Genomic DNA, 22,607 nt, shown 5'->3' with positions numbered 1-22,607 from the left:
GTCTTTGGTTCAAACTTGTCCTACCTCACACCGACATAACTTCACGTGCCTCTCTCGGCAAGGTCACTGCTTCAGTCACAACACAGCCGTACCGGCTGGCAAATGGCTAGGGCAGATATCCTGGAATATTGATCCCTGTTCCCATTCACACAAAAACGTTCAGGAACATTGCAGGGGAACAATGCATGTGTGAAAGGGTCTTTACCCAACAGCAATTGTTCAGACAATTACTTACTGAGCCCCGCCCACCATGTTAGAGCATCGAAACCAGACTGGACAGTAGCCCCCCCCCCCCCCCCCATCACATCTCTACTAGTCTTGGGGAGTCAGAAATACCTTCAATTGATTGCAAAAAAAATGTAGGATAAATAATTGATTACATACGTATTGTAATCCCACCATTCAAAGTGGCATAGTCATCTCTGCAAGACTACATCAACAGAGACCTCAAATGAAGATCATGATATGGACCATATCTAACGCACCTAAATGTATGGATACTGAGAAGGATCAGGTACGTGGGAGATGGTAGTTGAGTGTGATTAAACGGTTGTTGTTGTGAAGTCACAACATGGAACCTGAAGCAGTAAGAAGCTATAATATCTCTATAGTGCATCCTGATAGTGGATCGTTGAACTGTGTACCGATAATAGGTCCCGATAGCGTGTCACCACCACATCCGCCACATACACACCCATACATACACACAACCACCGCTCCTCTGTCTCCCTATGACGCTTTGGCTTTTCTGGCCCGCGGTGATGTCCTGTCGTCTGACTTCACGATGCCGTTAGTAGCGCCACCTATGGAGACGAGGGGGAAACACAAATATCACACATCTTTGAAAAAGAGAGGAGATAGGCCAGACAATTATTTTGGTGGTGTAGTACGGGACATGGCCATGGCGATAATAAATAATTCTGAATATAGGTGGTAGAAAATAAATGAAAGAAGGCCTTGTTATGTTTAAGAGGACGGTGATTGAGAGTGGAGGGACGGAGGGTCCTTGCAGACTCACCCCTCGCCGGCTCCCTCTTGTAAGGCTTGCTCTTGGGACTGGTTGTCTTCTTCTTGGACCCCTGGTTCTGACTGTGCTCCCTCCACTTTTTCAGCTGAAAGTTAATAAATTTCCACATCATCCAGGCCTGTGTGAGGCAGATAGCAGCCAGGCAGGTCATCCTACGGGAAGAAAAAAAGGTGCCAATTGTCCACCGACGTTTCCAACCAAAGTTCAAATTAAAATTAAAAATGCAATTAAAATCACACCAACGGTCAAGCCGACGTGTGGCCAAGCAAAAGAGCAGTGTTCGAAATCGTTCCCTATCACCGATATTTTTTTTGTGGTGGTGGTCAAATATTGAATATATATATACACAAAAAAATACCCAGAATTTGAGTGTATAAAAAAATACCCAAAATTCGAGTGTACATACGATGTTCCCTACATGTTACTCCCGTATACCACAATGCAATGCGGTCGTGGTTTTCCGGAGGAGAAGAAGAAGCTGAATAACCGCAAAAACAAATACATTTAATGATGTAGTCTCCGGCTTTCGTTTAGAAATGTCAACAATTTATTTGGGATTTAACAAAGAAAATGTAACATTCAAAATTAATAACAAAAACCTTGATCAAGGAAACGTAACATTCAACATCAATACAACCTCCAGCTTTCCTCATGAGTGCCCGGTTTGTTTACATAATGTGGGCGCATCTGTCTGTGTCACACAAATACCTGGCGCATTTACTGACGCAAATGACGTTTAGCAATGTTCAGCGTAGTGTCCGAAATCTCGTTTGTTCTTTCACTATATAGTGCACTATATCATGAACACTATGTGGGGAATAGTGAGTGAGTGAATAGGGAACGATTTCGAACACAGCTAAGGAATGAAACCTACCTGATGGTGAGCACATTGAAGTTCCCTTCAGCCAGAGAGAAGCCCTGGTTGTCCGTGCGGGGGAGCCCAAATCCAAACGTCAGAACCGAGACTGTGAGGGTGAGCAGACGGGCAATCACGAACAGCAGCGCCCATAAGGTGAATCTGAAAGCACAAAGGATAGACAGTGTAAAGCTGAATGCAATGATCCATCGGACAGCAACAGACCCAATCGTATTGAAGGTGGGGTGGAAGTACAAACCCCTTCTGCTTGTTCTCGTCACTGAAGTAGAAGAGACGCGAGGCGTGAAACAGGAGCTCCACCAGGTAGTGAGGCACCAGCAGCACCAGGCCCAGTCGATGGAGGCTGCACACACACACACACACACACACACACACACACACACACACACACACACACACACACACACACACACACACACACACACACACACACACACACACACACACACACACACACACACACACACAGTGAGAACATTAGCTGAGGTCAACCCAGAGTCCAAGGGAACAAAGTAATTTGTCCGTGGTATTTTTAGTGTCTGAAGTGAGGAGATGAGCTGAGAGGACGTGATTAAATAATCACAAAGTCAGTGGTGGGGGCTAAAGATACTGCCTGGGCTCCATCTTACTTTCAGAGAGATGTATTCACTTCAAACGAAGGACACGTTGCGCTTGTATTATTCCATAGGAATGTGTTTTACAGACATAATTACTGTCTAACTATTATCCAGACAATTCAAATAGTGTAAATAACAACAATGCAACAGAAAATAATAATAATGCCGTCTCATGGCTCATACGCCTTGAGGGGTGACTCACTTTAAGACATAGGCACCAGTGATGTGGACAACATAAAGGCAAATGTAGTAGAGTTGGCGAGGGATGTCCTCCTGCAATACAATAGAAAATTGATAATAAAATGATTATCTAAAGATATCACACAGCTATTCACAGCTAAAGACAGGTGTTCAGCGTTTTACTTACACCCTGGTACGAAAACATAATATGCTATTTGAGAACTGTGAACCATTTACAATAAATCACGGTAAACATAACACCTTGATAAGCTCAAGCAAAAAACAAATACACTCAGTATTGTGAGACACTTTGGATAAAACAACCGCTGAGTATTGTGTTACCTAATTAAATCGATCAATGTAAAAGGCACTACAGCGTTACACATCATTTGCATTGTTTGGGGTATTTGGATTTGATTTACAAACGAACGTTACCTTTCGTACTTTTTGAAAGTATAGTTCAGGAAGTGCGTGTAGCCAATAGGCAATTTGGCAAATGTAGAAGAACTTCACCTGAAAGCTGTCAAGGAGATACATTCTTAGATAGTCATACCACTAAACACAATAACATATACCTAACACATATTGTCTCCAAAAAAAGCCAAACAAAACAATATGACAACAGCAACCAGTGAGAGCAGATGATAAAGCGTAACGCATATATGACATTTTAAACGATGATAAACAACATCAATGAGGCTAAGGCTTCGCCATATATCTGTGCTCCGTTGGGTCTTTAAATCTCTTGATGCGGGCGCCTTCATACACATGGGCAGTAGCTCAGCAGACAGAGCACCTGTTCGCTCGCTAGAGTGCTCTTAAGTTGTTGCTCTACATCAGATAAATCTGCATAAAAATGTCAAAGTGCGTTGAAGAGTAGTAGTAGCATCTTAAGAAAGGCTCTGGGCGTTCGTCTCTTGAGGTCCAACTTACCCCATGTGGGTGTGTGGGTAACCTTCCCACAAGAAGGTGGGATTTGTGGCAAACTCCGCCTGGAGAAAAAGAAAAAGAAAAGAGACAACAGCATGAATACAACATATGTCATTGTGCCTCTCTGGGTTTCCAGTGGTGTCAGCTGGGTCCTCTTACTGCCGTCAGGATGCTGCAGCCCCACGCGAAGGAGAACAAGTAGAAGGCAGCCAGCTGTCCAGATTCATTAAACTTGCTGTGCTTGGTCTTTGAGAGGTGTAACCTCCGGTTCATTTTCTTGAATTGAAAAGAGGGGAGACATTAGGGGAGTGCATTCCTTAAAGAAGAATAAAATCAATGCAGAGCAAATATATTCCCACACGGTTCGATCAATACATGTTATCTCTTATGAATGCATTTTACTTTTCAATTAAATTGAACTATCCAAACCCTCTTATCAAGTTGAGAGTACAGTAGACCATGCATTCACTTAAAAAGTATGTTTCAATTTGTAAGACTAAATGCTTTATTGATTAGACTGGGCGAACATGTGGCTAAACGACAGAAGTTACTTGTCACTCTTAGATTGACATTAGATTGGATTAGATTCACTCTTGCTACAAACACAAACTAAAAAAACAAAACAAATGTGCATTGTGTATTTGAAATTATACATACGTCGAGAATATATTCTTGTATCAAGGCATGCAGTATGACTGCAATGAGCAGGTAAAAGACAACTGTAGCTGCATCTTTGGGGCCATACTGGTAAAAGTTCACTGGCTCCTTCTTTCCCTCTATTCCAAAAATGAATAAAAACACAAAAAAAGTATTGTTAAACAGTGGTTCACAAAACGAGGGACTCTTCAATAAATTACAGAAGTATCCTGCCACAATGTTAATGCCTGAATAAAGCAATAAGATCCAACATGATCCCTCACCTAGAACTTGTGTAACATTATACTGGACCGTAATGAACATGATCGCAAACTTGGCTGTCACCTGTAACAAAAAGAAAGTCAGAAACAATTCATTGCAGACACTAAAAGGGGGTATCACAATAACAGCTCCATTACAATGATAAAGCTTATTATAGAATAATTAAGAGGGTCAATAGCAGTTCATGTCATTTTATTCACATTTATGAATTAAAATGGATGAATACAATGTGGCAGTACATTTTTGAATAACAAAGGTATTATGGTAATATATTTACGATTTTTTTTATTATCATATTATTATGTATTATTATTAGACATAGCAATGACCAGCAGCTGCACACTCATTAGGGTATATTTTCATTTGAGTTAAAGTGATGTGAAATCAGTGTACTTGTAACATTTAGACGTGCTAAGCCTCTATCATGTAATGTTGAATGAGTTACAAATTAAACGGTCCACAAGATTGCCAGTGGCCTCTGTGCTGCAGCAGGTTTCATGCAAGTCTTTGATCATTTATTTTTTAAACTCAATAGCTGACATGAAGATGACCTGCAGACATGACAGGGGAAAGAAACGACAGCACCATGCCTCTTGTTGCCTTGTCAGCTAGCTAGAAGTGGCTGGTACCCACAGATATATTGGTGCACCTGGCCGCTACTAAACAGTGCATCGGATGAGAGAATGTCGTTGTATCGTTATCCCGGTCTGCTAATACTCCACTTCCGGTCACTTACTTCCTAAGAGCTGTGTACGCTAGTTAAGTCTCCGGAGCGAGAATATTAAGAACATGTCATAACAAGCAACGACATGCAGAAAAAATGCTTTTCGTTGGATGATTAATTTGACAAAGCAATGTCCGAAACATGCTGGTTAAACGTAAATCTCTCAATCGAAGTCCCACCCCCTCTCTCTCTTGCCCACAACGCCAATTTTGAGCAGCCCGTTACAGGCGTTCAGTCCTGAGATGAGAACGAGGTTAAACAGTACCTCAAACATCAGACCAAGCAGGATGACCATGGCCAAGCAAGAAACCATGTCGGCGTGGTTCTGGATCACAAACTCATGGCTCAGAACCGGTGGGCTCTTGTTCTTCTTGCGGAAACCCATCTTAGCGGGCACACTTCTATCTTCCTCTGGAGCTTTGAACCAACGTCGGCGTCTGGTGGTCTAGCTAGCTGTTCCTACAACGCTGTCTTAAAATATGTATCCTTTTGACTGCTGCTTTCTGAAATGCAATAAATGAAGAAAATGTTCTGCGGATAAAAATAATCTAGTAGCTGCATCGAGCTAGTAGTATGAGTATCCCAAAACACCCACTTTTCCGGGCAGGTCTCGATGACGCGCCCTCCCTCTCCAGAACCAGAACCCATTCATGATGAACTGACCATCATTTATGACACTTTTTGGGACTCTTTTTTAGAATGGCATTTTTGGGGGGATTATCGAATATGATACTCTATTTGCTAAATAATTTGATTTAATCATACTGGAAAAATTTCATGTTCCCAAATCCAAATTAAATAAGACAGAATTAATGTGAAAATACTTGGTTCACTTCAACATTTGTCAGATAAAAGGCTTTTGTCAATTTTTTTTATTCTAATGTCCCAGCCTCCTTTTTTTGTTTATATTTTTTGTGTATTTACCCTCTGTTATTGTGTTTTGGAATGTCTCTTTTTTGTATATTGTGTACTATAATTATTTCATATTTTATTCGTCAATGCTTTTCATGTGAAAACTCGAATTTGTTTGGATTTTTTATTTGCAAAATTAAAAAAAGGAAAAACATTAAATTATATGAACCACCCACCAGCTAACCTCGTTCCCAGGTGTCCTCGTTTAAAGACAGAAGGCCTGGCAAAGGTTGATCCAAACGAGCGTTCTGTCGAGAGAGGCGGGACTTTGAGTTTATATGGAAATGGGTTTAACCTATGGACATATTAAAGTTTAACCAGAAACGGCTAGAGGCGAGAGAGAGGGACGGACTATATATTTTCATTTATGGTAAATTTTTCGGATATTGCTTTATAAAATTAGTCTATAAAACTGTCTTTTCATTATTCTTGCCGTGGACGTGGTGGTTGTTCTTGTCATGTTAGTAATATTTGAACTCCGGGGAATGTTAACTTGCGTAAACGGTTAACAGGAAGTAGAATACCGGAAGTTCAGTTATCGTGTTGCGTTTCAGGATAGAACCGCCCACCGGCGTCACGGAGACCAGAAACACTCGTAACCACCGAACGGTTATCCCGAACCGAACCCAGTTCCCATTCCCAAAACTTTGCAATCAGGTTTCATGACGCATAATAAGGGCCTGCATTAACAAATTGATATAGAAGTTAGTCGTAATGTTTCAATGAGGAGAGGGATGCAAGAGGAAATGTTGATGCTCCTTGTGTTAAAACAAACATATTATTATATGACCCGACTGCAAACAGATGTGTCACCGATCATCTGAATGGTTACCAAAAGGTAGGCCTACGTGCTAACGTTGCATGCTAATTGTATTGCAATGTACAATGTACCGAAATATGTATCCTTACCAGCATTATAACATGAACTTTGTACATATGTCAGTACTCTGTTACTACGATGGTTAAATTACATTTGATGTGAAACTGACACTATTGTGTGGACCAGGCCCTCGGGGTCAACAGCTTGTAACCCCCGCTGATACGTCAGTGGACCACCCGAGAGAAAGATATGCGATTTCAAATGAGAACAACTCTATTACAATGCAACTTAATAACCCGATTATTTCATTCACTTTTAAAATTCATTTTAAGGTCTTTGTAGCCCATATTTCTATCTGCAATATCGAGCCATACTATCAAGGGCTTTAGCTCCCGTTTATCTTTACCTTTATGTTTGATTATGTGCAGAATCAACCAAGGAGCCTACATGTGGATGATTAACTTGCAGGGACCAATTAGGTGACTTGTTTATCTTGTACACAAGAAACTGTTACCTATTATTATGTTATCTACCTTGCAATTCAGGGAACACTTTGCTCATACATGCTTTATAGCCGTTTGGACACTAGAGGTCAGCATTTTACAGGGTAGGCCAGTCTATGGGCTTACAACAGGATGTGTGCACTCGGATAATGTAGGGCAACGTTGCAACGTATCTGTCTTGCAACGGTCATTACTTGCCATGACCGACATTTGTGTTTACATATTAATCACTCGAATGTGGAATTAAAATGAGAGTCACATTCTGTAGTTTTCAGGCCCGGCTAGCTCAGTCGGTAGAGCATGAGACTCTTAATCTCAGGGTCGTGGGTTCGAGCCCCACGTTGGGCGCAGTACTTTTCTCACCCCTATGAAACAGTGTGTCTTGTTATTCCTCCCCTCTCGCGTTAAACGAGTTAGGGTTAGGATACCATAGGATACCATAGGGTTAGGATACCATAACAGCAAAGCTGACATATTCATGGCACACACCCCTAATGTAAAGAGAATGTGATGAAGGTTATACACACAAATCATTCAACAAAATGATTCGATTTTCTGTCCTTTAATGGTGAATATGAGATTTTTTCTGAACATGTAGTTTACTTACTCATTTATTTTATATGGTTATCTGAGGTCTATGGGTTTTTAGATCTTATACATAAAATATTTATTGTACAATTGTAGGCCTCCACATAGTGGGCCTTTTTAAAACCTTGTATAATTGGACATGTTTGGTCTTTGTATATCGTGTATAGCTGTAACCTCTATTTCCTCTGAGGAGTGAGAAGGAGGGAGGAGTTAGACAAAGGCCCTATCCACACAAAAAAAATGGAGGCTTGTGCAGTGCATGGTGTCCTGTTTTCACATTCTACATGCTGCCAATTCTACCTCTGTAGGTTCCCAAATTAAGCAGCCAGCACCAGATGCAACCTTGGAAAGCGTCACAGTAATGGTTTACAGGGTTTGTATACCAATACTCTGTCGTTTTATGTGTTATTTTGTCATTTAGGCCTCGCTCATTCTTTCTCTCCCTGTCTCTCGCACTCGCAGAGCTGCCCCTGCCTGCGCTGAACAAAGATAATTACTCAGGAAACACAGCGGCCAATGGGGAGCCGCCTTGCATTCTGCCTGTGAGGGAAGCAGCCAGTCAGAATCTGGCTAACATCACTCAGGCCTGATCGCCTTGCCTGAAGAGCGGAGCCTTCCCCGGCTGAGGGCTGAGAGTGTCCTCCATGTTTTATAAGTGTTGACATAACAGTGTGTCAGGCAGCCATGCATCCACAGAGGTAAGCCCCGTCTTTTTCATCTCGATTCCTATGACAACAGGGCTTCTTTCTCTTGCTGTGACTGTGTTGCTTCTGAATACTATACCGAAGAACTGGGATCTTGATATCCCAGAAGGGAAGGGGAGGGGGAGGGGTGTGGGTGGACTGAAGGCCTTGCAGGCCTCAGCTGCACACAGTGCTTAGTGTGGGGGGTTGGGCGAGGACTCTCACCCCTTGGTCTCTCTCTTGTTTGTCAGGGTCACATGGGTGGCCCAGACGAATACACTGACCTGCAAGAGGCAGAGTGTACCATGGCCAATCATTTATTCGTCTCTTTTGATAATGCATAGGGAGTGAAGATTTTATGTTCATAGGGAAAAGGAAAATGGCCCCACAGTTCTCCTTGTTCTGCTTTGGAAGCCTTGGTTTGCAAACTGGCAGAGGAGACGTGGGGGATGGGCACTGGAGGAGCAGGGGTGTGTTGTGTACTCTTTGTAAGCAGGTCTGCTGTGTTCTTATCTTCTGTACCATTCTGAAGCCAGGGAATGGACATATGGAGGGGCATGGGGCCAGGGGGCAAACAGATGTGCCTGTAAAAAGAATATGGTTTGTGGTGGCCTCAAGTCATTCTCTAAGAGCTGTACCTGAATACTCTTAGTATTATAGTTATACTTTATTTTTAATGAATACCTGCCGTGTACATGGAGATTTTGGCTGTTTGGATTTTTCCTCCCTCTGACCGCTGAACCGAGATGAAAGGGCATTGTTGGTTTTTAGTCATTGTTGGAAAGTGACTGTTTATCTTGTTCCATTGGAATTTAATGTACACGTCTTCTTTATATTCTCCCTTTCTTTAATTTTTCCTTTCAATATATCGTCACTAGGCCGTACAACGTGCTGCTGCATGGTTCTCCGGTCCTGGCACTATGAAAGAGCCCCCTGCTACATTGTTTCTAAAGCACCATCCACCATTAAAATGTTTCATCGACATTATGTTCACCAACACATCTTGTTCCATATTCAAAGAAGCTTCATAGTAAACCGTCATTTGTTTATTTATCTTCCCTGGGATCAGAGCAGATCAAACTTCATGATCTGTTCTCTCAACTTCATGAAAGTGTAAAGATGAAAATTGAAATGAAGAAAGCCAATAGAGCCATTACTCAATTTCACTCTCACTTCCTATTTTAAGGGGAAAACACAAGAGCAATGCCAAGCTTTTTCTCTTTAGTTTCAGCAACGTTATTTCTGACACCATTTTAATTTAACCTAAATCCTTAAAAGATAATCCACTCGCATTCCTATGACTACCTTAATAATTAGTCATCATGCGTGGTATTTTACAGGAATGGCGTTCGACAAGAAAATAACAGGATACAGTCAGATGAGTGTGTAGATAACCACCCACAGGTTGACAAAACGACCCTCCAACATGCTCCACAAAACCCTAGATATGATCTACAAAGGCATTTTCCTGGAGCTCTCTGGTTAACGTTATTCATGTTTAATACGGGGTGAGCTAAACTGATTGGAAATAAACAGATGCAGGGGAAATCTCTGCATTGCAGCAAAATGCTTTTTAAGAGGAAGAGGGAAGCTCGCACACAGGGATCTGTGTGGCACAGCACAGCCGACCAATAGTGTTCCACCCTGTTAGACCCGCAGCCAATTGCAGCTGTAGTTGAGGTTAAAGATTGACAATCGGAGGGAGAGCAGGAGGGAGGGCAAGGGCCTTCTGGAAAATTCCACAGCCATCTTTGAATCACCTTTTTTTTCCTCCATGATATGAAATGAAGGTTGGAAGGGTTTCATTTTTGTTTTCTTTGCGTAACAAAGGTAGATTTGACGTGTTGGAATATGTGAGCCATAATGGCGGAGTAACATTATCGGTATGTTTTAAACAGACATTAATACATTGTCCAACCAGTTTTCTTTTATTGACATACTTTCAATTTAATGCAGGACATGTACTTGACCACGAGTAGACACACGTTACTGATGTATTTCCTCACAACTTGGTAATCCAAAAATGCACGGGTGCATTTGTGTGTCTGCATATGAATGTGCAGTTGTCACGGACGGTTGCATTTTCCTCCTGTCAGTTTCTCCATTCCTATTTATACAAGGACAATGCTTTTTCTTTGGGATGTGGTTGTACTGATCCTAATTGTTGTTTAGGCGGATAGGCCTTCCTGAAAATAAGAATGCAAGTTCGCACCTCATGCTACATTTATGTAACTAGGTTATAGGTATGGTGTACTAAGATGTTACTAGGACGTTATCCAATACAGGTAGTCAATCATCCTCTGAAACCTCAGCATCTTTTTTCCTCAACGTTTACTAGTTGTTTATATGGTTTTCATCCAATTGTAGTTTTTCTCCCTCTCATGCTTATCGGTTCCTAGGTTTGCCCGGTTCAGCGTTGAACTGTAATCTCCACCGAGCGGTGGTCCTCCTGCATGGATGTGCCTGAGACTGAGCCTCCGAGTGGGGGATGGGGGAGAGTGGGGGAGGAGGAGGAGGAGGAGGAGGCGGAGGAGGAGGTGGTGGTGGTGGCTGTGGGGGGGGGGGGGGGGGGGGGGGGGGGGGCAAGCTGTGGCCTCCATTTTCTGTGATGAGAAAACCCTGCTCGGCTCTCACAGGAGTGGAATTTCAAGGCATCGAGTCAGTTGTTGTTTCCCCTCTCCTTTTTTTGTCTCTCAGGTACTCAATGATAGGGCTATGCTGTCAATGTTTTGCTGAACCTGGTCTTTATGGAATATTCCCAGAACCTGCAGAGGATTTATTTGGTCTACCACCCTTATAGCATTACGGGCAGTGTTAGTGGAACATAGGTCCTGGTCTGAGAATGTATTTTGGAACAGCCCACGTCTTCTTCACTTGCGTCTGTTTATTCTGTCTATTTTCCTTTTTTCGACAAGAAGATTAATGTCACCGTTGCATTGGTACGTCCATTGGTGATAAACAAGACGTTCTGTGGGCGTTCTTGCAACCAAAGGCACAAGAGTGCTGTCCCTGCTTTAGTAACGCGTAGCAGAGGAAGCTGGCTAACGTTTTCTCATTTTCGTGTGGGCCTCGTTTGTTCATTCGGTCTGGAACAGGAAGGCCCTGGAGCGGTTTGTGGGTGTGCGTGCATGCATGCGCCCGCACGTTTGTGTGTGTGAGTGAGTGTGTGTGGGTGTGGGTGTGTGTGTGTATGTGTGAGTGTTTGCCTTTGGGTGTAAGTAATAGGTATGTAGTTTGATTCTGGTTTCATGTTTTATGCTCTATAGGTGATCCTGCTGGTGCCTGAAAGAAAAAAAACATGTTTCTGCGTTTGCCTAATGATGAGAGGATTGGTAAAAAACGTTTGGAACAACAATCCTGGTGACTATTAATCAGGTTGTTGCTGAGTCAGGCTTTCTGTAATATAGTATTGTATTTCCCTCCATATATATCATATGTGTCAAACAGATTGTACTCGTCTATTGTTTACAGCTTTGGATGCATTCCAGCTTCTCAAGCTACTATTGCTACTAGCGCTTATTTTTCTTACCCTTCACTATCTGGGCCTTTTTAATCAGCTAGTTGACTCGTTTGATCATCGCTTTGTGGAATTCCACCCTGAAACAGCTTATGGAATCTCTTTCTGCCTCTCTTTCAATGTGGTTGACCTTTTTTGTCGGTTGACCATACGACCCATGTCTCAACTGGAAACCAGAGCTCTGAGGACCCGGGCCGATGCCCGGCGAAGTGTGTGACCTGTCAGGGGTCCTGCGTAGGATTTTTCTCTTAAGGATCGTCTCAAAGAGAGGGACATCCTTGGAACACGGCCCTCTGTGACTCTGACAAAGGAGGAGCCGGACTCTGAAAGAGCCCCATTCATCAGCAGGCGTCCCCTTTGTTCTCCTCCTCCTCTGCTCAGGAAGTACGCAGAGAAGGGGTGACTCCAAAAAAAAAGAACCAGGATTTAAACCACTGCTGGGGTTGCGTTTTTGTGCGTGTATGGGATGGTAGGGCTCTATCTTCTTTTGACAGATTCAATATTGGATGATGCAGATGAAAACAACCAATCTGTATGAAAGTAACGGAACACTCCTTGTTGTTGTTTAGTCTCCGACCTCATTGTTTCAGCCAAAGCCAGAAATGTTTACCAGTGCCAGGGTTTTAATCCCGGGAGCCTATTTGAGCGTTGTGTTGCTATTTGTCTCTAAGAACATTCCCTAGAGCCCTGAGGTCGAGCTGTTGTTAGAGAAGGGCCACTGGAGGCGTCACAGGTGACTGCTGTGAATCACTGTGAGACCTTGTCGGTTAGGCATGAATCCAGGGCTAGTGTTGCTGACTTTGGGGATTTGACCAAACAACTTATTCATACTATTGAGGAGGGACATGTGGGCTGCGGGCCTGTTGTAGTGTTGTCATGGAGATATATACTTTTTGAGGTGGATATGTTGAGGCTTGAGCGGTGGTTACTTGTGATCAAAAGAGAACGATGTGAGCCGTATTCATAATCCTAAAGACCCAACCAAACGATCGCACTGACAAATAACCGAGAAGTGTGCAATTGCTCTCTAGTGACACCTCCCCAGGGCAAGGGGGGTGCCTAGGGTGATGCACTTGTTTACTGTGGCTCTCTTTCCTCTGTGAACGCTTGTTGACTTTGTCCCACCTCCTAATTCACCCCCTCCCTCCTTTGTTGCACTTGTTCTCTGCTCTGCAGCTTGGCTGAAGAGGAAATCAAGACTGAGTCCGATGTACTAGAAGGGATGGAGGTGTCCGTGCCAACCAAAGGTAAGCCCCTCATATCACCTCCCTGTGCTTGAGGTCTAGGGTCAGTGGTTTCGTTTTTGTTAATTTAGAGATTGTATGAAAGTTCCAAGGTCAGGGTTGCCACACGGGTAAACAGATAACATTGTTCCTGAAAGCGTGTTTTTAGAGCTTGTGTCAGGAGTCAACAGATATGCCGCCTGGTGGTCTGGGTGCATCTCTTAAGCCTCTGTTGACCTTGTATAGAAAAGCTGCAAGCCAGTAAAGACGAATGTCTGCAATCAGCCAAATTGAGTACCGTTCTGTTGTTGAATGAAATAAAATAAATCCTTTCCAATAACATTTGTCCCGATGTTAGGAGAGCGGTGGTGACATTAGTTTGGTGTTGATCAAATATTTGATTTCCCCTCGTCCGTGTCCAGTCCCTGACCCCCCAGGGTCAGCGGAACGGGTGCTGGTACCTCAGAAAAGGAAGGTGTCAAGTCCCACCCATTCCTCCAATGGCCACTCCCCGACCGACACCTCCCCAAGCCCCATGAAGAAGAAGAAGAAACCTGGAGCCATGAGCTCTCACAACAAAGACCAGGTAAGGATGGAGAGACCTGTTTGGTTGAAACTCGCTGGGCAGTGTTGAGTGGTTTTTGAAGAGTTGAACTTCCTGCACCTACTCACAACGCTTTTTCCAGTTGATTTTAATGAAGTGTTAGATTGTTGTCGTGGTATGCATGTTGTATGCATTGCTTTTTAATCACTTTACATATAAAGATCCAATGTTCAGAAAAATGATTAAAACGACAATATTCACAAAAGGTTTTCCACTGATGCCCTATGTTGTCTCTTTGTAACTTGCATGACAAACACACTTGCATAAAGGATGATTCCATCTTTTTACATGAGGTACTGCAACAGGACTACCTACGTATCAATGGGCTTATTTGTTTTTTAATTGGCATATGAATACACAACGCCGCCACGACCACCACCGGCCGCCCCCTCTCTTGAAACATGACTTGTTTGTCATGATATCAGTGGGGGAGGGGTTGGTGTGTCGTGTGAGTGATCGTTAGTGACCATTAGTAAACTGATTAAGCATACTCCCCATGTTCACCAAAACCGCTCATTTGCAACACAAAATCAGGTTTCACTAACAGTATTCAGTTTCATTAGTTTCAACAGTTTCATGCCCAATGAAAGACAGTAGAATGCTGCTCATGCTCTGTTTAATCATCGCCATGGGGCCAGCTAGGCTTGAGCTTTGAACTTTTTTTTTTTGTTGAAACTGTTAACGTTTACAATATGTTGTTGCAGTGGGCAGATTTGGCTAGAATAATGAACAGATTATGACTGTTCTGCAATGTCTTATGATTATTCTGCAAGGTCTTATGACTACTCTGCAATATCTAGCCAAATCAGCTCCATTTTTCCCAGTGCTTAAACTGAACCAGTCACATGATCAGGGCATTCAGATGTGCTGAGGTGTTCTGATCTCTAAGTTGACTTGTTTATTAGAAGACAAACCCACCTCACAGGCCTTTTCGTTCTATTGACTCCCCAAAAAGATCAGTTTCTTGGATTCTCAAGTTTATATTCCACTATATCGAGGAAAAGCACAATTAAATAACATACAGCTTTGCCTCTCCATAGTCCAAAGCACACCACCAGTTTAACCAGCCTGTGGGTCGGGTGTCAGCTTGGTTGCCCCTTGGTTCCTCCTAACCCTGCCTTATTGACAATTGTTGTTGTTGTTGTTGTGGTTTCTGTTGCACTGCACCTCTTTTGTTTGTTGTTTCTGCCTGTGTTTTTGAAACCTGCCCCCTTGTTTCTTCTCACCCGCATTCCAGTCAGAGCTAAGGCACGGCCCCTTTTACTATGCCAAGCAGCCGGCACTCACCACAGACCCTGTTGATGTTGTACCGCAGGACGGCAGGAACGACTTCTATTGCTGGCTGTGCCACCGCGAGGGTCAGGTGCTCTGCTGTGAGCTCTGCCCCCGGGTGTACCACGCCAAGTGCCTCAAACTGCCCGCCGAGCCTGAGGGCGATTGGTTCTGTCCAGAGTGTGAGGTATCTCATCAGAGATTTGTGCACTTGTGGGTGTTTGTGGGTTTGTACTGTGGGCGCGCGCGCCCATGTGGGTGCGCACATCATTTGCACGTGACCTATATGGTGGATGTGTGTACTTGCAACGCAATTGATTGTAGGCCTAATGTAAGGGTATTGGGCCTATCCCTTTACAGGTTTAAGCTACATACATTTATTATTTTATTACTTTTACTGATACTAACTATTTGTTTAAAGTATACGTCTGGTTTTGCGGGGGATGCTAGCCTAAGTTCTACTTTTGTTCTTGCCATATTGAAATTTGTCTGCCCCTCCTTTTGCAGAAAATAACCGTGGCAGAATGCATAGAGACCCAGAGCAAGGCCATGACCATGCTCACGATAGACCAGCTATCCTACCTGCTTAAGTTTGCCCTCCAGAAGATGAAACAGCCAGGGGTATGCCCAGAGACTTCATATTTACACTCTTCAGGCATGAACTGTGGACATTTAGTGAACGGACAACATGACTCTGTCTAATGGCTGCATGTGTGTTGGCCACTGTCTAGACGGAGCCCTTCCATAAGCCTGTGGCTTTGGAACAGCACCCAGATTATGCAGAATACATCTTTCACGCAATGGACCTTTTCACCCTAGAGAAGGTACTTGTATGTACACGTATGAACTGAAACTACTCTTCACATTTTTATTTTCTTTATTTTGGGTTAATCACACTGATTCTGTTCATGTTCTTCTACAGAATGTCAAAAAGAAGATGTATGGCTGTACTGAAGCCTTTCTGGCTGATGTGAAATGGATCTTACACAATTGTATAATTTATAATGGAGGTAGGCAACCTGAGGCTGATTTCGTGTATACATCACTGTGTTTTACTGTGAAAGAATTGGAGTTCAAAACGTGTCATTTTTTCAACCCCTTCTAGGTAATCACAAACTAACCGCAACAGCAAAGGTCATTGTTAAGATTTGTGAACATGAGGTAAGTGATTTGTCCCTTCCCTTCATCATGGAAAACTCGAGTTGTTGGGTTCTGTATGTTAAACATTCCTACTTCTATTTCTTACAGATGAATGAGATAGAGGTCTGTCCAGAGTGCTACCTGTCGTCCTGCCAAAAAAGGGATAACTGGTTCTGTGAGCCATGTGTGAGTCTCTATCCATATCCAACCGTGTGTATGCGTGTGCGTAAACCCGCCTTTAATATTTTTTAATGGAAACCATATGGACTGTAACTAACCGTGGCCTATCGATTCCTCTCCCTTGGTCCCTGCAGAGCCCGCCCCACCCTCTGGTGTGGGCCAAGCTGAAGGGCTTCCCGTTCTGGCCGGCTAAAGCACTGCGGGAGAAGGACGGCCAGGTAGACGCACGCTTCTTCGGTCAACACGACAGGTGAGTCTCATACACCATGAGGGTCAGACTGATGGATCTGCTCACACAAAGCTTAGAGGATCAATGTTTCTACCTCCACATCGTCAAAATGCTGTTGTGACATTTCTTTTGCTGCATCTCTTTCTGTTTCTAGGGCTTGGGTGCCGCTCAACAACTGCTACCTCATGTCCAAAGAAATCCCGTTCTCGGTGAAGAAGACCAAGAGCATCTTCAACAGCGCCATGCAGGAGATGGAGGTCTACGTGGAGAACATCCGCAGGAAATTCGGCGTCTTCAACTACGCGCCGTTCCGCACGCCCTTCACCCCCAACAACCAGCTGCAGATGCTGCTGGACCCGTCCAACCCCGGGGCGGGCACCGTGAAACTTGAGAAACCGGAAAAGCTGCGCCTCAACTTTGACATCACCATATCCCCCAAGATGCTCCTGGGCAAGAGCTCGGCGCCCAGCGGCATGAGCCGGCGAATCTCCATGACAGACATGCCGCGCTCCCCCATGAGCACCAACTCCTCCGTCCACACGGGGTCGGACGCGGAGCCGGACGGCAACGACAAGCCACCCCGGAACCTGCCGTTCCACTACAGCACGGGAGAGGAGTCCATGGACTTCAGCGGTACTTCATGTTCCTTACGCCTTAGGTTGAGTGTGTATGTTGGTGGTTAGGGGGCGGCCTTACCTGTGGGGGGCGGGTATTATCTGGTGTGTTTACATGACGTGTTCAAACGATGGACGATCATGACCCAGTTTTGGTTTGTTTACGGTTTATCTCCAGCATCCCCCGCCTCGTCGAAGATAGGCCCAGCAGGCAGCGCGACGGGCAGCCCGAAGCCCTTCAACCCTGGGCTGGTGCCAAAGCAGGAGAGGACTACAGGCCCAGGGAGCATCCTTAATCTGAATCTGGGTCAGTCCTGTTGTATGCTTGTGTGCATAACGCTGTGTACATTTACAATTAAGGTTGCATCAGACAGTTGGGAGTTCAGGGAGGGCTGAAATGCTTTCAAAGAGGTTAAGGTTGTCTGTTGACCGCTCGCTTTGTAGACCGGGTGAAGGCTGAGATGGATCTGAAGGAGCTGAGTGAGTCTGTGCAGCAGCAACAGCAACAGCAGCAGGGTGCGGCGGTCCTACCCACACCGAAGAGACCAATCAGAAGCCTGGACAAGACCATAGAAAGCTGCAAGGCCCAACTGGGTGAGATACCATAATACTTTATCGTCGGGATAGTACTGAACTTGTAGTGTTCTCATGACGGTTTGCGTTTGGTTTTATAATGAAGCGATGTACAACATTGACGTGTTCATCTATTGTTCTGTTTTAGATATCCAAAGAGTTATTTGATATACTGAACATGACTCGAAGACGTTCTCACTGAACATGGCACAAAGTTTCTAAATTATTAACGACGACATCAATACTCTGTGGAATAAGCCGTACTGATCATGCTGTGTGGTTGAATGTAGGGTCAACCACACAGCTGCCACATAAGCTGAAGTACCCTTAAATTGTTATTTGTCCTGGCAAAAAAATTTAATCTCAAAAGTATTCTGATAATTTTTTTCCGTCTGTACAGGCATAGACGAGATATCGGAAGATGTCTACAAAGGTGTGGAACACAGTGACTCTGAGGATTCAGACAAATCCGACTCCAGCGACAGCGAGTACCCAAGCGATGAGGAGCACAAGCCCAAGAGCTCGGCCCACGAGGACAAGGAGAAAGCTGAGAGAAGGAGGCCAAGGTCCTTAGGCCAGGGGGAGGGCCCGGAGGGAGGGTCGGACACGGGGGATAAGGTCACCTCCGATCCCTTGGTCCCAGAGAAGCAGGGCAGCAACGGCCAGGATAGGGACCCCCAGGACAAGCCCAGGGCGCCCGGGGGTCAGCCCCCTCTGGATACAACCAAGGCCCCAGAGGAAGGGAGGTCGGCTGCCCTTGCGTCCTCGGCAGAGCAAGACTCTGATTCTGAAAGAGAGCTGGTGATCGACCTGGGTGATGAGAATGGAGGCCGCGATCGCAAGAGGCCCAAGAAAGAGCCTGCAACTTCTATGGCCAAAATGGTCAAAGATCCTTCTGCTGTCAAGATGGAAGGTGAAACTTTATGAATTTATCTTGGCCCTATTCCTCTGTTGATATGAACTGCAATGATAAATGTCTCCAAGGTGAAGGTTAAATATTGCAATATTAATATTTGTTTGTCTGTCGATTTGCTTTAACTTTGGACCTAGGTAAATTTCCATTGTCTGCTGTAGCAGCTTCACCAGCACAGGAAGCTTTGAACCAAAAAGACTCCTCCCAGCCCCCCACAATGGCTGCCCACAGCCTAGTGTCTGCAGCGGCTTCCGCTCAGACCACCACAGCCCCTGTCTGGAGCCCCCCCGCCCCCTCTCCTTCCTCCACTTCGGCGTCCACCACCAGCAGCACCTCCACATCCGTCGCCGCCGCTCCTTCAGCTGCAAAGAAACAGCGCCCTCTGCTGCCCAAGGAGGCGGGTCAGGCTGTGCCCCGCGCGGTCGTGTGGAATCCCACGAGCAAGTTCCCCACCTCCTTCAAGAAGGTGCACGTGCAGAAAGTTCAGAGCCAGCAGCATCAGCAGCCGCCGCAGCAGCCTGGGGAGCCGGCAGCGGTGGCGGCGCCGGCCCCGGTGGCGGCGCCGCTGCAGGCCCACAGCCCGTCACAGTCACAGCAGCAGAACTCCTCGTCCAGCAGCCGCTACCAGACCAGGCAGTCCGCTAAAGGTACACGCAACTGTGGAACAGGAGGACGTGAACACATGCAGACACGGGGTGATAGGTTAGGTTAAAGTCATTCAGAGCGTATCTTATGTCTCGGGTGGATTGGGGTTTAGATTGGCAACAAAACACTTTAGCTTGCTGTGCTTTAAGGCACTGCAGGCCTTATGTGAGGAAACATTTTATATTATCAGTGGAAATATTTGCTACATGGACAAGTTGTTGTCATACATGAAACAGTTTGGCTGTAGACTACAGGAAGGTTGGTTCTGTTCGGGTTTCAGTTTCAGTCACATGTGGGTGTTAGAAAATATATCCCCCAAAGTTTGCTGAGCTCTCACAGTGCACCGGATTGGATTTGGATGTTAAATTAATAAAGACCTTTTATGTATTATATTGTTTAATAGGCAAATCATAGGACGATGAGCTTTTCAGATCCACTAGTCAATTGGAATTTCTTGTGCTGAATATTTAGTAATTGTATTTTGTCCATCAGTGAAAGACCCCCCTCATAGCACTTCAACCTCGTCTGCTACGCCCACCACTGCTGGCGGGGCCAGCTCCACCTCCTCCTCCGCCGCCTCCTCCTCCTCCTTCCTGATTGGAGACCTGCAGATCCCCACAGGCTCAGCTGACGTGGCCGCAGACATAGCCAAGTACACAAGCAAAGTACGTTCAACCCAGAGTTGTGTCAAATCACCAAATAAACTAATGACGACTACCAACATATTTGGTAGTCGTGAATATATCACAAAGCACATATGCACCAGCCTCAAAAGTGATATCCTCTTCCTCCTGGAGTCTAAAATGCAATACCTTTGTCAAATCTTCTCAGATGATGGACACAATAAAAGGGACAATGACGGAGATCTACAACGACCTTTCCAAAAGCACATCAGGAAACACAATCGCTGAGGTCGGTGCTCTGGTTTCTACATCGAAACTAGCTACTTTTAATGAAGTAACCTTGAATTAAACTTTCCACTTTCCTTTCCACTGCTATTGGTAATCCTCTGCTATTTTTCTCACAGATACGACGGTTACGGATAGAGATAGAGAAGCTGCAGTGGTTACATCAGCAAGAGCTGTCTGAGATGAAGCACAATCTGGGTGAGTAGGCTTCACACGCGCACATGTAACCGCAACTGCACACACGCACTCAGCACTTGTGTTTGCAGCAATGTTAGTCTTTAACATTACAAATGCCTTCGTAAACTCCACAGAGCTGACTATGGCGGAGATGCGCCAGAGTCTGGAGCAGGAGAGGGAGCGGCTGGTGGCCGAGGTGAAGAAACAGACGGAGTCGGAGAAGCAGCAGGCGGTGGACGAGACCAAGAAGAAACAATGGTGCGCCAACTGCAGGAAGGAGGCCATCTTCTACTGCTGCTGGAACACCAGCTACTGCGACTACCCCTGCCAGCAGGCCCACTGGCCGGAGCACATGAAGTCCTGCACTCAGTCAGGTCGGCCCAACTGTATGAACCTATTGTCACTTCTACTTTCCATCCATAACATATTTTGTTTGTTTCCTTCTCTTTGCATGGTCATAGCTTCACTGCAGGCAAATTCACAAATCTTCACGAGCGTTCCCTCGGCTATTTTTAACACGCACGTCCCCTTTTGCCCTCGTTCAAACAGCCACAGCTCCACAGCCGGAACCCGAGACAGAGCCCAGCTCGGACCCTACGGCCAAGCCTCCGACTCACCCCCCCGCCACGCAGACACTTCCCTCCGCCGCTGGGTCGATACCAGACAAAAACTCCTCCCCCCGATATTTGGAAAAAAGCAAGGACAGTGCGGCTGGAGTTACTGTAACCTAATTAGACACTATGTACACATACGGTTTTTCCTTTTCAATATGGCCGCCGCGGGCACCACAAGACGAAAAAGCGCATTGCATCGCTGTAAAAACTGAAAGAAAAATGTGTTAATTTCCCCAGCTCCTGTGTTGCCTGTTTTGCTTGGGGATTGAATATTTCAAATCATCCAATAACTTGGATTTTCACAAATGTTTGTAAAGTGGGGCTCACTTCGTAACTCTCTTAAACATGTATGCTTGTATATTTTTGGACAAGATATTTTTTGGGAGATTAAATGGCTTTGTTACCAGCTCATTTCTGACCTAAGAAGGAAGATTGTATCAAACAATTGAACATTCATTACATGTCATCAGTGCAGTACCAGTGTACTTAATGGTTATAAAACAAATGTTTTCAAAGCAGCCAAAATAAAAGTGAACCCAACTGCTGGGGTGCCAATATATATTTTCAGTAATGTAACGTTCATCCACTTTCTCATTTACCGATATTGTCTAATAACATTTACATTGACTCATGTTTTCCAATGTTGTTCGCCTCTGTACACATACAATTATGTGATTATAAAAATAATCAAAACATTTTAACTGTACAAAGCTTTTTTGTAATAAGAAACATGAACAATATTTATAGTGTTATGATTGTTATGGGATGTTTAATCAAATCACATTTCTATGTGTCTAAAAGCAAAAAATGTTTAGGATATACGTTTACTTGAGATGATTGTCACCACAAAGAGCAAAATCTATTCAACGTAAAAAAAAGAAGTGTTAAACAGTCTTATAATGGGGTAAGTGGATACTGTATTTGTGAGCATGTCTTTTTATATTTTGTCATGTTCTCGTTTACATATTGTACATAGATTAAATGAATTGGTGAAGTATAATAAAACTGGGCAGAATGGCTCTGACTACCTTTGTGTGTCAGGTAACAGTTAGTGAAAGAATGTTATTCTGGTCGAATAGGTACGATTTGTTTTTATTACTTGTATGGTGGGATTTAAAATAAAAGTTCAAGAGACATATTTGAATGCAATGTTCACGAACAATTATTTAACGGTCAGTAATGATTTAGTCTTCACTCAACTCAACATGTGATCAGTTCA

At 44.4% G+C, this 22,607-nt stretch overlaps 2 protein-coding genes and 1 non-coding gene across 15 annotated transcripts; 2 read left to right on the top strand and 1 right to left on the bottom strand.

Annotated features, from left to right (window-relative positions):
* Positions 1-280: 280 nt before the first annotated feature.
* LOC115545908 (translocating chain-associated membrane protein 1-like 1) lies at positions 281-5,905 on the bottom strand. 2 transcript variants are annotated; one of them, XM_030359409.1, is made up of 11 exons: positions 5,539-5,905; positions 4,552-4,612; positions 4,289-4,407; positions 3,791-3,907; positions 3,635-3,693; positions 3,137-3,221; positions 2,724-2,794; positions 2,143-2,247; positions 1,902-2,045; positions 1,019-1,179; positions 281-803 (listed from the first exon to the last, which is right to left on the bottom strand). In XM_030359409.1, the coding sequence occupies exons 1-11, from the start codon at positions 5,656-5,658 to the stop codon at positions 730-732; spliced, it is 1,116 nt and encodes a 371-aa protein (XP_030215269.1). In that variant the 5' UTR covers positions 5,659-5,905; the 3' UTR covers positions 281-729. The 2 variants fall into 2 exon arrangements, with proteins under 2 accessions (XP_030215269.1, XP_030215278.1); XM_030359418.1 differs by having other exon boundaries at positions 3,146-3,221.
* An 858-nt stretch (positions 5,906-6,763) lies between these two features.
* LOC115545806 (protein kinase C-binding protein 1) lies at positions 6,764-22,417 on the top strand. Of its 12 annotated transcripts, XM_030359277.1 has the most exons (22): positions 6,778-7,023; positions 8,405-8,469; positions 8,559-8,794; positions 13,473-13,543; positions 13,942-14,105; positions 15,361-15,582; positions 15,903-16,016; positions 16,127-16,225; positions 16,318-16,405; positions 16,501-16,556; positions 16,644-16,721; positions 16,850-16,965; positions 17,099-17,577; positions 17,737-17,865; positions 18,003-18,152; positions 18,532-19,044; positions 19,182-19,691; positions 20,182-20,354; positions 20,521-20,601; positions 20,717-20,795; positions 20,909-21,160; positions 21,324-22,417. In XM_030359277.1, the coding sequence occupies exons 3-22, from the start codon at positions 8,781-8,783 to the stop codon at positions 21,503-21,505; spliced, it is 3,570 nt and encodes a 1,189-aa protein (XP_030215137.1). In that variant the 5' UTR covers positions 6,778-7,023; positions 8,405-8,469; positions 8,559-8,780; the 3' UTR covers positions 21,506-22,417. The 12 variants fall into 12 exon arrangements, with proteins under 12 accessions (XP_030215145.1, XP_030215137.1, XP_030215163.1 ...); XM_030359285.1 differs by lacking the exon at positions 8,405-8,469 and having other exon boundaries at positions 6,764-7,023; XM_030359303.1 differs by lacking the exon at positions 6,778-7,023 and having other exon boundaries at positions 8,311-8,469; positions 16,127-16,219.
* Positions 7,784-7,856, top strand: trnak-cuu (transfer RNA lysine (anticodon CUU)). The gene has a single exon. It is a non-coding gene; the product is annotated as a tRNA-Lys (tRNA).
* Positions 22,418-22,607: the final 190 nt, after the last annotated feature.

This window comes from Gadus morhua, chromosome 1 (genome assembly GCF_902167405.1).
Source record: "Gadus morhua chromosome 1, gadMor3.0, whole genome shotgun sequence".
NCBI classification, from domain to species: Eukaryota; Metazoa; Chordata; class Actinopteri; order Gadiformes; family Gadidae; genus Gadus; species Gadus morhua.
Note: the sequence above shows the minus strand (reverse complement) of the source record. Positions and strands in the feature narration are given on the sequence as shown.

What these genes read in the sequence shown, in the direction of transcription:
- LOC115545806 (XM_030359248.1), top strand. Translation starts at nt 11,388, where the DNA reads ATGAGAAAACCCTGCTCGGCTCTCACAGGAGTGGAATTTCAAGGCATC. An exon ending in TTGTATAATTTATAATGGAG is followed by an intron (nt 16,406 to 16,500) that starts GTAGGCAACCTG and finishes AACCCCTTCTAG; the next exon opens with GTAATCACAAACTAACCGCA. An exon ending in TTCTTCGGTCAACACGACAG is followed by an intron (nt 16,966 to 17,098) that starts GTGAGTCTCATA and finishes TTCTGTTTCTAG; the next exon opens with GGCTTGGGTGCCGCTCAACA.
- LOC115545908 (XM_030359409.1), bottom strand. Translation starts at nt 5,658, where the DNA reads ATGGGTTTCCGCAAGAAGAACAAGAGCCCACCGGTTCTGAGCCATGAG. An exon ending in TGCTTGGTCTGATGTTTGAG is followed by an intron (nt 4,613 to 5,538) that starts GTACTGTTTAAC and finishes TTTTTGTTACAG; the next exon opens with GTGACAGCCAAGTTTGCGAT. An exon ending in GACGAGAACAAGCAGAAGGG is followed by an intron (nt 2,046 to 2,142) that starts GTTTGTACTTCC and finishes TTGTGCTTTCAG; the next exon opens with ATTCACCTTATGGGCGCTGC.